The sequence below is a fragment of the Choloepus didactylus genome, chromosome 6 (genome assembly GCF_015220235.1).
Source record: "Choloepus didactylus isolate mChoDid1 chromosome 6, mChoDid1.pri, whole genome shotgun sequence".
Lineage (NCBI taxonomy): Eukaryota > Metazoa > Chordata > Mammalia > Pilosa > Megalonychidae > Choloepus > Choloepus didactylus.
In genome coordinates, this window is record NC_051312.1 from 14,169,542 (window position 1) to 14,182,626 (window position 13,085).

Consider the following 13,085-nt stretch of genomic DNA (forward strand, 5'->3'; position numbering starts at 1 on the left):
CTTCTGGACTCTATTTGAATTCTCGTAGCCACTGAAACCTTATTTTGTTGCCCTTCTTCCCCCACTTTTGGTCAAAAAGGCATTCTCTCCCCCTCTCAGGATCATTCCTGGAATCCATGTCCCACATCACCACCCTGTTAGTTTTTAAATAATAACTTTTTTTTGGGGGGGGGGCTTGGGGTTTGAGGGTTGGGGTTCCTGGTATGGAGTGTGCTGCGGAGGGTCATGGGGGTTGTGTTAGCTGCCTGGGCCCCCCACTCTTGTCAACCTTTCTGCTTCAGCTGCTGCAGCCCAAAGACCTCGAGCTGCTTGTCTCTTTCTCCCCTGCAGTGAGGTGCTATTTCCAAGGCCGGTGGTATGCGGACAGCGCTGTGTTCAGCGGGGGTGCTGACGAGTGCACCACCTGTGTCTGCCAGGTAGGGGGACTGGCTGGGCTGTGACACCCCCACATCAGTTCAGTTATTGGCTGAGTCCCTCTACCCCCCAGGGAGTGGGGGATGAGGTAACCATCCCAGCGTCTCTGGAGGAGGGAGCTCCTACGGCCAAGGGTGGTACTTTGGGGAGGGCTTCTTGGTGGGGCCCCCATAGCTTCTGCCTGAAGCTCAGCGGGGAAAGGCTTCACCAGCCAGGCTGAGGGGCTTGGGCTTTGTGAAGCTGCCTGAGGGTTTTAAGCAGGGAAATTTTGTGATCAGATTGGTGTTTGAGAAAGTTCTCTGGCTGCAGGGTGAGAGTAGGTTGGAGGGACAGGAGTGGAAGCCAAGCCTGGGTGGGAGCATTGCCATAGTGAGGGTAAGATTTGGTGCAGGCCGGAGCTGGGGTGCTCCAGCCACCCACCGCCAAGTTCCCGGGACCCTCCCCCAGCCTTGCTCCCTGGCCCCCCACTGCAGGACTCCCCCTTTCCTTCCTCTCCATCTCCCTGGAGATTCCTGGGCCACTTTTCCTTGAGGGGAAGGAGGGGTGATGGCAGCCTGTAGCCTCCTCTTCAGCCCTCAGGCTGCCCAGGAGCAGGAGCTGCCGGGCTCACTGGCCCAGGCCCCTGGGCTGTCTTTCAGAATGGGGAGGTGGAATGTTCCTTCACGCCGTGTCCAGAGCTGGACTGCCCCCGCGAGGAGTGGTGGCTGGGCCCAGGACAGTGCTGCTTCACCTGCCGGGAGCCCACGCCCATGACAGGTGAGGGCATCCAACCCTGCCACCCCAGGGCTGCACCCAGCATGGGTCTCGGATGCCCACGAGGAGGGGAGCTGAGCTTCGCCTGCCAAGACTGTTTGTGTGAGTTGCGTGAGTGTGTGTGTGTCTCAGTGTATGTTTGTGTGTCAGTTGGGTGTGTATGTGTGTTTGTGTGCATGTGTGAGTTGTATCTGTGTGCACGTGTGTGTGCATGTGTTTGAGTAGGGGAGGTGTCTCTGTGTGTGTTTTTTGTATACGTAGCTGTATCCGTGTGTGTGTGGGTATACCAGGCTCACCTTTGGAGGTGACAGTCACTAAACAAGGAAGCCAGGCAGGCAGTGGGGGCTGCCCCTGGATTCGGCAGGTGGTGCGTGTACCACCCTCCCCCCGCCTCAGTCCCTCGGTAGGGGGTGCTGTAGGATGGCAGACCCTCAGGGCCCTCCTCGCCATGTCTGCCCACTTGTCCTTTGTCCCTCACTGTCCCCTGGCCAGGCTGCTCTCTTGACGACAACGGGGTTGAGTTTCCGATTGGACAGATCTGGTCGCCTGGTGACCCCTGTGAGTTATGCGTCTGCCAGGTGAATGACAACCTGCGTGCCTTCAGCTGCTTCACCCGGAGGAGACCCCTCTGCCCCGGGCCAGGCCCCTGCCCCTGTGGCTCAGTCTCGCTCCCACGCTCTCAAGCGCCATTTTCCCTGCAAGGGTTGGGACCCAGTTTTCTTCTGTCCTCGGTAGATTTTCCAGGAGAACGGAGCTCGGCAGTCTGCCTTAAGAACTGTGTGTGAACGCTTGCTTGTGCGGGGGGCTGCTGGCAGGAGGGGGTGGCTGGGGTCCTAATAGGTTTTCTTGGGCATGGGTAAGCGAACAGCTGGGGGAGACCCCCCCCCCACGTCCAACCAATGCCCAGTTGTTCAGGCCATTTCTATGATATTCCAATGTATTCTTTGTTAACACGAATCATATGACCTCATCCTGTCAGAAACCAAAAAGTAGAAGGTACAGGAGTTTTAGAGTCAGATTGAAAGAAATGCAAACATAGCTACTTACCGAGCTTTTTGTTTAAACACATTTCTTTCTACTCATTTAAGTACTGTGCAGGTACACTCCTTTCTGTCTTAAAAGAGCTTTAAGTCCCTTGGAACTTTCTTAAAATGAGGTCCCCAGACCAGCTGCTTTAGCATGTCCTACAGACCCTCAAGCCCCAGCTCAGGTCTCTGGACTCAGAATCTGCATTTTGATCCCCAGACGAGAGAAGCAGGACTCCAAGTACCTTTGACGTGCCATTTGCTGAAAAGCCTCAGACCCTCCCCTCCCAAAGCTCTAGAATGTTTAATTGGAATTAGAGTCGGGAGGAAAGTCCATCCCCACGCTTTTTTCCCCTTTTTGCCTAAATTTGGGGGAATTAAAAAGAATCTCCTGAATTTAGGGAATTAAAAAGAATCGGAATGTTTCTCATTCTATCAGGAAATAACATGAAAGGCTCATAAACATTCCAATTATTTATAAAAAAATTTTGGTATGGCACTTTCATCTTCTGAAATAGACATTTCTGATGGAATCGTTTTCTATAAAAACAGGATTTTATTGCCCTCCATAGGTTTGGGGTGAGCCAGGGTTTCAGGGAAAAGCCGAGAGAAGAATCTGGATGGGGGTGAGGGCACAACCTGTTGTACTCTTGCCGTCGGCTGCTGCTCGAGAGGGACAGGAAGCCATGGAGACTCAAATCCCAGCCCTGATCCCCCAACCCCCCAGGCCATTGATCCATGAAACCTTTCTGGAAGACTCACCCCACCTTTCTTGGAGGGACTTGCTGCCTGCTGGCTGCATGACAGCACCCTCTAGGGCAAGGCTTGGCCTATTTGCAGTGTTGCCCTTTCTTTTGGGGGGCTGGATGGATGGTGTGAGGAGTGGGAGGTAGGGGCTGGTGTTGCAGATGGGTCTTGGTGAAGTTCCACCTTCCTTCAGGCAGATGGCTCGGTGAGCTGCAAGAGGACAGACTGCGTGGACTCCTGCCCTCACCCGATTCGGATCCCTGGGCAATGCTGCCCGGACTGCTCTGCAGGTAATTCCCTGCCCCCATCATGGGGGTTCCTGGGGTGGGGGTCCCTCTGTCCGGGCTCAGCGCTGCACAAGCTTCATCTCAGGTCATCCTCCCACCTGCCTGGTGGGGCAACCCCATTTGACAGAAGAGGAAACTGAGGCTCAGAAAGGTGGAGCAACTTGCCCAAGGTGGGCCCTGCTTGGGTGCTGTAAGCAGATATAAAGATACACAGTGCTTAGGTGGAGAGAAACAAGTAAGGAATTGGTTTCTGGTCTTTTAAGAGTAACAGTAATTTTTGCTTTTCTCCTATTTCAAGAGTAACATTTTATTGTGGAAAATTTAGAAAATCCAGAAAGCAAAGAAAAAAAATAGAAAAAATGAAAAGGGGCCTGTTCTAGTTTGCTAATGCTGCCAGAATGCAAAACACCAGAAACGGATTGGCTTTTATAAAAGGGGGTTTATTTGGTTACCAAGTTACAGTTTTAAAGCCATAAAGTGTCCATCAACAAAGGGTACCTTCACTGGAGGATGGCCAATGGTGTCCGGAAAACCTCTGTTAGCTGGGAAGGCATGTGGCTGGTGTCTGCTCCAAAGTTCTGGTTTCAAAATGGCTTTCTCCCAGGATGTTCCTCTCTAGGCTGCAGTTCCTCAAAAATGTCACTCTTAGTTGCTCTTGGGGCGTTTGTCCTCCCTTAGCTTCTCCGGAGTAAGAGTCTGCTTTCAATGGCTGTCTTCAAAATGTCTCGCATCTGCAGCTACTCTTTCAGCTTCTGTGCGTTCTTCAAAGTATCCCTCCTGGCTGTAGCTCCTCGTCAAAACGTCACTCACAGCTGCACTGAGTTCCTTCTATTTGTCAGCTCATTTATATGGCTCCAGTGATTTAATTTAGACCCACCCTGAATGGGTGGGGTAACACTTCTGTGGAAATTATCCAATCAGAGTCATCACTCACTGTTGGGTGGGGCGCATCTCCACAGAAACACTCAAAGAATTATAATCTAATCAACACTGATAAGTCTGCCCACACAAGATTACATCAGACATAATGGCGTTTTGGGGACATAATACATCCAAACCAGCACAGGGCCCATTACCACTGTTAACTGCATGGTATGTCCTTCTGGTCTCTTTTCTTGATAAGATGTATCTAGATGAGAAATAACATAATAGGTGTCCATTATATATACTTTTTTGTCTTGATACAATGTTTCCTTACTGTTTCACCACCTGCTTTTAGACTTCATAGTGGGTGATACATAGTCAGGGTGGCGTTCAGCTTGGGCCTCTGGGGGCCTCTGGAAACAGGGTGGGGAGAGCTGGGGTCAACGTCATGGCCAGGGTGGGCTTTGAGGTGGGCTTTGGGCCCTGGCTGGTTTGGCTGAGTTGGGGGGGAACAGAGAGGATGGTAGAGAGGTGACTGTGATGCCCCCCACCCTAAGGTGGCCTCCCTCAAGCCCTCTGACATGATCCAGCCTGGAGGGGGTAGAGGAGGAGGCTCCCCACCCTCGCTGGGGTGAGAACCCTGAAGGCCGGGAGCATTTCCCGCATCTGCTTGATCCCTTTGCTGAATCCAGTGCAAAAATGACAGCACTAGATCCAGACGTGTGTTTTTGTCACTTCCCTAACTACTACCCCTCTCCCTACCCCGCTGGGCGACTGCTCTGGGGAGATGGACGGCCTGACCTTTGCTATACAGATAAACCTCCGACCTTTGCCCTGGTCACCGATCACTCCCTTGGCTGGTGCTCACCGCGTGTTCTCTCTGGCAGGCTGCACCTACACGGGCAGAATCTTCTACAACAACGAGACCTTCCCATCTGTGCTGGACCCGTGTCTCAGCTGCATCTGCCTGGTACAGACCACCCAATCCTGACCCCTGTCTATTGTGGGCACCCCCAGGGACTGACATCAGCTCCCCGAGTCCCAAAGGCAAAACCCAGAGACCTTGGAGAGAAGAGTCACTTCCCATTCATGGTCCAGCCAGCCCTGCCCAGATCGGGTCTTAGTCAGAGCCAGATAAATATTTTTAACCTGGGCAGACAAAAGTCCTCAGCTTCTCGTTTACCAGGAGGAGTCTTGGGGTCTGGCTCCTTGTAGGACAAAGTGTGGCCCAGGGATTGTCGCTGAGGGGGGTGGAGGTGGGGAGCACAAACCCAGGGCTCTGTATAGGAGTCTTTTCAGTCTACTTGCATGACCAAGCACTTGCCCTTTACATGCATGAACTCAACTAAGCCACATAAGAATTCTATGAAGTGGGGACCACTGTTATCTCCATCTTCCAGATGAGAAAACCGAGGCCCAGAGAGACAAAGCTGTTTGCTCAAGATCCCACAACTAGTTAACAGAAGAGGCAAGAGTTGAATCTCAATATTCTGATCCTGGGGTGCATACTTCTCCCCGTAAACCATACTGCCTCTCAGTCTGAAAAAGCACGTTAGCTAAGAATATAATTCAGTATTTGAAAGACAAACAGAATCCTCGGTTGTGAGACTGAAAGTGTTTGATGCTCAACACAGCCTCTTTGCGGGCAGTGGGGGGCAGGTGAGGAGTGTGTCCTGCGGCCCCAGTGAGCTGCTGCTGGGGATGTGCACAAAGAGGGATGAGGTCTGCAGAAAGATCGAGCAACTTGGGTTCAGCATCTCTTAGGGCCCTGAGGTGACCCACTGCACGTTCGCCCTGTGCCTTCACTGTCACCTGCTTTGGGGAGCCTCCACTTCTGGGTTGTTCTTTCTCCTGGGCTTTTAGGGCTCACCTTTTCTGGGCAGTTCACAGACCCGTTCAACAGGTATCTGTCAACAGATGAATGCTGGCAGGCCCTTGCCCTTGTGGGCTGCCAGTCTAGTGGCAAAGCAGACCCTAATCAAGTTAACAGCCACCCCGATGTTGGTGGCTTTGAAGGGCCCTCAGTGGCTCTGTGACCTGTGCCCTCCCAGAGTATCCGTCAGCCACCCGAACGAAGGGCCTTGTGTGTTTTCTGTGTCCTGCAGCTGGGCTCCGTGGCCTGCTCGCCTGTAGACTGCCCCATCACCTGCACCTATCCTTTCCACCCAGATGGGGAGTGCTGCCCCATCTGCCGAGGTGAGTGGGACCAGCCCCCCATGCCCGAGGCTCCCAGGTAGGCCTTGGCTCTCACGGGGCCCCATCTCCTCTGCCTCTGCAGACTGCAATTACGAGGGAAGGAAGGTGGCGAATGGCCAGGTGTTCACCTTGGATGATGAGCCCTGCACCTGGTGCACTTGCCAGGTGAGCCGGGCCGGGGAACCTGCAGTCTCCCAGCCAGGGGGCTGCTTCTTGCCTTTTGTCCCTTCGTAAAACACGGAGCTCCTTAGCCAACATAAACCCATCCTCCTCCGGCCATGCTTCACCCTAAATTGCCTGCCAGTGTACCTTTGGTTTTGACCCCTCTTTATGGAAGCCCAGGGTGAGAAGCATTCAGGTGGGGGCTGTCCCCTGACCTTTCCTTGGGTCCCGCTGCTGGTGTGAGAGGTCCTTGAGGGCGTAGCTCTGGGCTCCCTCTAGTTTGTCCTTCTGCTTCCCCAGCTGGGAGAGGTGAGCTGTGAGAAGGTCCCCTGCCATCGGGACTGTGTAGACACCTCCACACCCCTCAGGGACTGCTGCTCCTCCTGCCCAGGTAAGCAGGCTGCTGGTTCCTTGGGTTTCACCACCACCTTCTTCCACTTTGCCCTTAACCCCAGAAACACAACTTGCGGAGGGCTGGATATGTGCAAACCAGCTCAGAGAGGGCATGTGGCTTGCCCGAGGTCACACAGCCTCACGGGCCCTGGTCCAGCGCTCTTCAGGACACGCCAGGATATAGCATCTAACACCTCCTTCCCTAATGTCTTCCTCTGCTTTCTTCCTTTTCTTCCTTTTTTAAAATGACAATTTAGGAACTGGAACAACTTTACAGAATGCTAACATGTGCTGAGCACTCACTGCATGTCAGGGTGCGTCATATGTCTTATTCTGTCCCATCTTCACAGCAACTCTTTTGGACAGGCACTGTCATCACCCCCATTTTCCTGATGAGGAAACTGAGGCACAGAGGGGTGAAGTGACATGCTCAAGGCCACACAGCAGATTGGAGGTGGAGCCAGGATTTAATCCCAGAGTCTATGCTTCTGAGGATTGTCGTCTTGTTTGTCCATCTTTCTACAATGTTAGTGTCCGTCTGTCTGGATCTTTTGGCAGAGTTGTAAACAGGACGCAGTTGACTTACTGTAACACAGTTTCAAAGTATTGACATGGCCTACAGCTGGCCATTTTATTTAGGAAGCTCCCAAATATTCTCTTGTGCGGGTTTGCATACCGTTTCTAGTTTCTTAGGCTGCTCAAAGCAAATACCATGAAATGAGTCAGATTAAACAGTGAGAATTTATTCACTCGCAGTTTGGGGAATGGGAAAATGTCCAAATCAAGGCACATCATCAAGGCGATGTTTTCCTCCCAGAGAGACCGGTGGCCGTTGATCCTTGGCTCCTCTGCCACATGGCACGGCACACGGTGGCGTCTGCTCGTCTCTCCCATCTTTTCTGGGTTTTGTTGCTTTCAGCTTGTTGCTTTGGTGGCTTTCTCTCTCTGTCTGAACTCCATTCTCCTGTGAAGGACTTCAGTAATAGGATTAAGCCCCATCCTGACTGAGCTGGACCACACCTTAACTGGAATAACCTCATCCAAAGGTCCTACTTACCATGGGTGCACACCCACAGGACTGGACTAAATTTAAAAACATGTTGTTTGGGGGGTACATACAGCTTCAAACCACCACATTACCCACTGCCTTTTTGGTTGACATTTAGGTGTTTTCTTTTTTTCTTTTTTCCCCAATCCACAGTGGACCTGCTATGAAAGTCTTTGGTCAGACAACTTGGGGTTTTTTTTTTGTTTGTTTGCTTTGTTTTGTTTTTTGAGTTGTGCTCTGGAGGTGTGATGCAATAAATGGAGTAAGTGATCAAAGGGCATTGAGCACTGTTTGTAATTCCTCTGACACAGACACAGACCCAGGGTTCGTGTGTGGGCTGTACCAAAGGAAGGAGGAAATGCACAGTGAGGTAGCTCATTCTCCTTATTCCCACCAACTCTTCACTGTACGATTTTGATTAATTTTTCCAATGTATTATATTTATAAAGTGCCTTAAATGTGGCTAATTTTGTGTTTTTATAACTGCCAGGGCATCAGTGAATTTTCCCCTGATTTATGACTAGAATGTCCTCTCGTATAAAAGATCTGTTTAATCCCTTTGACTTCTTGAAGAGTATATTCTATATTCAGTGCTGCTCCTTAGATCTGTGAGACGATAAGCGACCTGAAGGATTGGGAAGAATGAACATCCACTGAGCCTCCAAATCCTTTATGCAAGGACTATAGGACCTTACAGATCCTAGTTGGCTTTAATCACCACCGACTCCCCTGCCAGCTGATAGATATCTTTCCCCTGCTTTCTAGAAACAGTCGTCAGCCAAGGTACCAGGCAGAATGTCGAGCATGTTACTTATATCTCCTCCTATAAATCCTCATGGAACGTTCTGGGGTGGGTGCCACTGTTATCTCCATTTACAGATGGGGAAATGGAGGCTCAGAGAAGTTTTTGTCTCAAGGCTGCACTTGGGCTGGTGGGGTAGACTCAGTGCCAGGTGTCTTTGATTCCCTACTCGTGCCCTTTCCTCTCGGCCATCCCACCTCCAGGTTTGGAAACGAAGGCCCAAAGAGGTAAAGCACTCGTGGGGTTCACCATGGGCTGCTCAGCTCAGAGCCCGGCTCCTTCTCTGAAACAGGCTGCCTCGGCTGTGTTCACCACGAGCCTCTTCCTCAAGAGAGCACCCTTTAAGGAAAAAAAAAACCTATTGATGTAGAATATGAATAGTTGCCTTTTTTTTCTCTTTAGTCTTTTTTTTTATCTTCATTTTATTGAGATATATTCACATACCACGCAGTCATACAAAACAAATCGTACTTTCGATTGTTCACAGTACCATTACATAGTTGTACATTCATCACCCAAATCAATCCCTGACACCTTCATTAGCACACACACACAAATAACAAGAATAATAATTAGAGTGAAAAAGAGCAATTGAAGTAAAAAAGAACACTGGGTACCTTTGTCTGTTTGTTTCCTTCCCCTATTTTTCTACTCATCCATCCATAAACTAGACAAAGTGGAGTGTGGTCCTTATGGCTTTCCCAATCCCATTGTCACCCCTCATAAGCTACATTTTTATACAACTGTCTTCGAGATTCATGGGTTCTGGGTTGTAGTTTGATAGTTTCAGGTATCCACCACCAGCTACCCCAATTCTTTAGAACCTAAAAAGGGTTGTCTAAAGTGTGCGTAAGAGTTCCCACCAGAGTGACCTCTCGGCTCCTTTTGGAATCTCTCTGCCACTGAAGCTTATTTCATTTCCTTTCACATCCCCCTTTTGGTCAAGAAGATGTTCTCCGTCCCACGATGCCGGGTCTACATTCCTCCCCGGGAGTTGTATTCCACGTTGCCAGGGAGGTTCACTCCCCTGGGTGTCTGATCCCACGTAGGGGGGAGGGCAGTGATTTCACCTTTCAAGTTGGCTTAGCCAGAGAGAGACAGGGCCACATCTGAGCAACAAAGAGGCATTCGGGAGGAGGCCCTTAGGCACAACCATAGGGAGGCCTAGCCTCTCCTTTGCAGCAACCGTCTTCCCAAGGGTAAAACCTATGGTAGAGGGCTCAACCCATCAAACCACCAGTCCCCTATGTCTGTGGTCATGTTGGCAACCATGGAGGTGGGGTAGGCCAATACCCCTGCATTCTCCACAGGCTCCTCAAGGGGGCACTACATCTTTTTTTCCTTGTTTTTCTTTCTTTTTTTTTTTTTTAACTTTCCCTTCTTTTTTAAATCAACTGTATGAAAAAAAAAGTTAAAAAGAAAACAAACATACAATAAAAGAACATTTCAAAGAGACCATAACAAGGGAGTAAGAAAAAGACAGCTAACCTAAGATAACTGCTTAACTTCCAACCTGTTCCTACTTTACCCCAAGAAAGTTACCTAATATAGCAACATTTCTGTGAACTTGTTCCTACTATATCCATCAGAAATTAACAGACCATAGTCATTCCTGGGCATCCCCAGAACGTTAAATAGCTTATCTGTTCTTCTTGGATTATTGTTCCCCCTTCCTTAATTGCTCTCTATTGCTAGTTCCCCTACATTCTACATTATAAACCATTTGTTTTACATTTTTCAAAGTTCACATTAGTGGTAGCATATAATATTTCTCTTTTTGTGCCTGGCTTATTTCGCTCAGCGTTATGTCTTCAGGGTTCATCCATGTTGTCATATGTTTCACGAGATCGTTCCTTCTTACTGCCGTGTAGTACTCCATCGTGTGTATATACCACATTTTATTTATCCACTCATCTGTTGAAGGACATTTGGGTTGTTTCCATCTCTTGGCAATTGTGAATAATGCTGCTATGAACATTGGCGTGCAGATATCTGTTCGTGTCACTGCTTTCCGATCTTCCGGGTATATACCGAGAAGTGCAGTCGCTGGATCGAATGGTAACTCTATATCTAGTTTTCTAAGGAACTGCCAGACTGACTTCCAGAGTGGCTGAACCATTATACAGTCCCACCAACAATGAATAAGAGTTCCAATTTCTCCACATCCCCTCCAGCATTTGTAGTTTCCTGTTTGTTTAATGGCAGCCATTCTAATCGGTATTAGATGGTATCTCATTGTGGTCTTAATTTGCATCTCTCTAATAGCTAGTGAAGCTGAACATTTTTTCATGTGTTTCTTGGCCATTTGTATGTCCTCTTCAGAGAACTGTCTTTCATATCTTTTGCCCATTTTATAATTGGGCTGTCTGTACTATTGTCATTGAGTTGTAGGATTTCTTTATGTATGCAAGATATCAGTCTTTTGTCAGATACATGGTTTCCAAAAATTTTTTCCCATTGAGTTGGCTGCCTCTTTACCTTTTTGAGAAATTCCTTTGAGGTGCAGAAACTTCTAAGCTTGAGGAGTTCCCATTTATCTATTTTTTCTTTTGTTGCTTGTGCTTTGGGTGTAAAGTCTAGGAAGTGGCCACCTAATACAAGGTCTTGAAGATGTTTTCCTACATTATCTTCTAGGAGTTTTATGGTACTTTCTTTATATTGAGATCTTTCGTCCATTTTGAGTTAATTTTTGTGTAGGGGGTGAGGTAGGGGTCCTCTTTCATTCTTTTGGATATGGATATCCAACTCTCCCAGCCCCATTTGTTGAAAAGACCATTATGACTCAGTTCAGTGACTTTGGGGGCCTTATCAAAGATCAGTCGGCCATAGATCTGAGGGTGTATCTCTGAATTCTCAATTCGATTCCATTGATCTATATGTCTATCTTTGTGCCAGTACCATGCTGTTTTGGCAACTGTGGTTTTATAATAAGCTTCAAAGTCAGGGAGTGTAAGTCCTCCCACTTCATTTTTCTTTTTTAGAGTGTCTTTAGCAATTCGAGGCATCTTCCCTTTCCAAATAAATTTGATAACTAGCTTTTCCAAGTCTGCAAAGTAGGTTGTTGGAATTTTGATTGGGATTGCGTTGAATCTGTAGATGAGTTTGGGTGGAATTGACATCTTAATGACATTTAGTCTTCCTATCCATGAACATGGAATATTTTTCCATCTTTTAAGGTCCCCTTCTATTTCTTTTAGTAGAGTTACGTAGTTTTCTTTGTATAGGTCTTTTACATCTTTGGTTAAGTTTATTCCTAGGTACTTGATTTTTTTAGTTGCTATTGAAAATGGTGTCTTTTTCTTGAGTGTCTCTTCAGTTTGTTCATTTCTAGCATATAGAAACATTACTGACTTATGTGCATTAATCTTGTATCCCGCTACTTTGCTAAATTTGTTTATTAGCTCTAGTAGCTGTATCGTCGATTTCTCAGGGTTTTCTAGATATAAGATCATATCATCTGCAAACAATGACAGTTTTACTTCTTCTTTTCCAATTTGGATGCCTTTTATTTCTTTGTCTTGCCGGATTGCCCTGGCTAGCACTTCCAGCACAATGTTGAATAACAGTGGTGACAGCGGGCATCCTTGTCTTGTTCCTGATCTTAGAGGGAAGGCTTTCAGTCTCTCACCATTGAGTACTATGCTGGCTGTGGGTTTTTCATATATGCTCTTTATCATGTTGAGGAAGTTTCCTTCAATTCCTACCTTTTGAAGTGTTTTTATCAAAAACGGATGTTGGATTTTGTCAAATGCTTTTTCAGCATCTATTGAGATGATCAATTGATTTTTCCCTTTTGACTTGTTAATGTGTTGTAATATATTGATTGATTTTCTTATGTTGAACCACCCTTGCATGCCTGGAATGAACCCCACTTGGTCATGGTGTATGATTTTTTTAATGTGTCTTTGTATTCGATTTGCAAGTATTTTGTTGAGGATTTTTTCATCTATATTCATTAGGGAGATTGGCCGGTAGTTTTCCTTTTTTGTAGCATCTTTGCCTGGTTTTGGTATTAGATTGATGTTAGCTTCATAAAATGAGTTAGGTAGTGTTCCATTTTCTTCAATGTTTTGAAAGAGTTTGAGTAAGATTGGTGTCAGTTCTTTCTGGAAAGTTTGGTAGAATTCCCCTGTGAAGCCATCTGGCCCTGGGCATTTATTTGTGGGAAGATTTTTGATGACTGATTGGATCTCTTTGCTTGTGATGGGTTGGTTGAGGTCTTCTATTTCTTCTCTGGTCAGTCTAGGTTGTTCATATGTTTCCAGGAAATTGTCCATTTCTTCTACATTATCCAGTTTGTTGCTATACAGTTGTTCATAATATCTTCTTATAATTTTTTTAATTTCTTTAGGATCTGCAGTTATGTCACCTTTTTCATTCATTATTTTTTTATA

At 47.6% G+C, this 13,085-nt stretch overlaps 1 protein-coding gene across 5 annotated transcripts in view; it reads left to right on the forward strand.

Moving 5' to 3' along the window:
* The window catches only part of VWCE (von Willebrand factor C and EGF domains), a 35,956-nt gene that overhangs the window by 17,434 nt on the left and 5,437 nt on the right, over positions 1-13,085 (forward strand). For 4 of the 5 annotated variants that reach the window (XM_037838252.1, XM_037838253.1, XM_037838254.1 and 1 more), the window contains 8 exons: positions 331-416; positions 1,053-1,170; positions 1,660-1,898; positions 3,133-3,229; positions 4,978-5,060; positions 6,196-6,286; positions 6,369-6,451; positions 6,749-6,839. In XM_037838252.1, coding sequence (XP_037694180.1) covers positions 331-416; positions 1,053-1,170; positions 1,660-1,898; positions 3,133-3,229; positions 4,978-5,060; positions 6,196-6,286; positions 6,369-6,451; positions 6,749-6,839 — 888 coding nt within the window. The remainder of the gene's footprint in view (positions 1-330; positions 417-1,052; positions 1,171-1,659; positions 1,899-3,132; positions 3,230-4,977; positions 5,061-6,195; positions 6,287-6,368; positions 6,452-6,748; positions 6,840-13,085) is intronic. The other variant, XM_037838257.1, reaches the window with a different exon arrangement.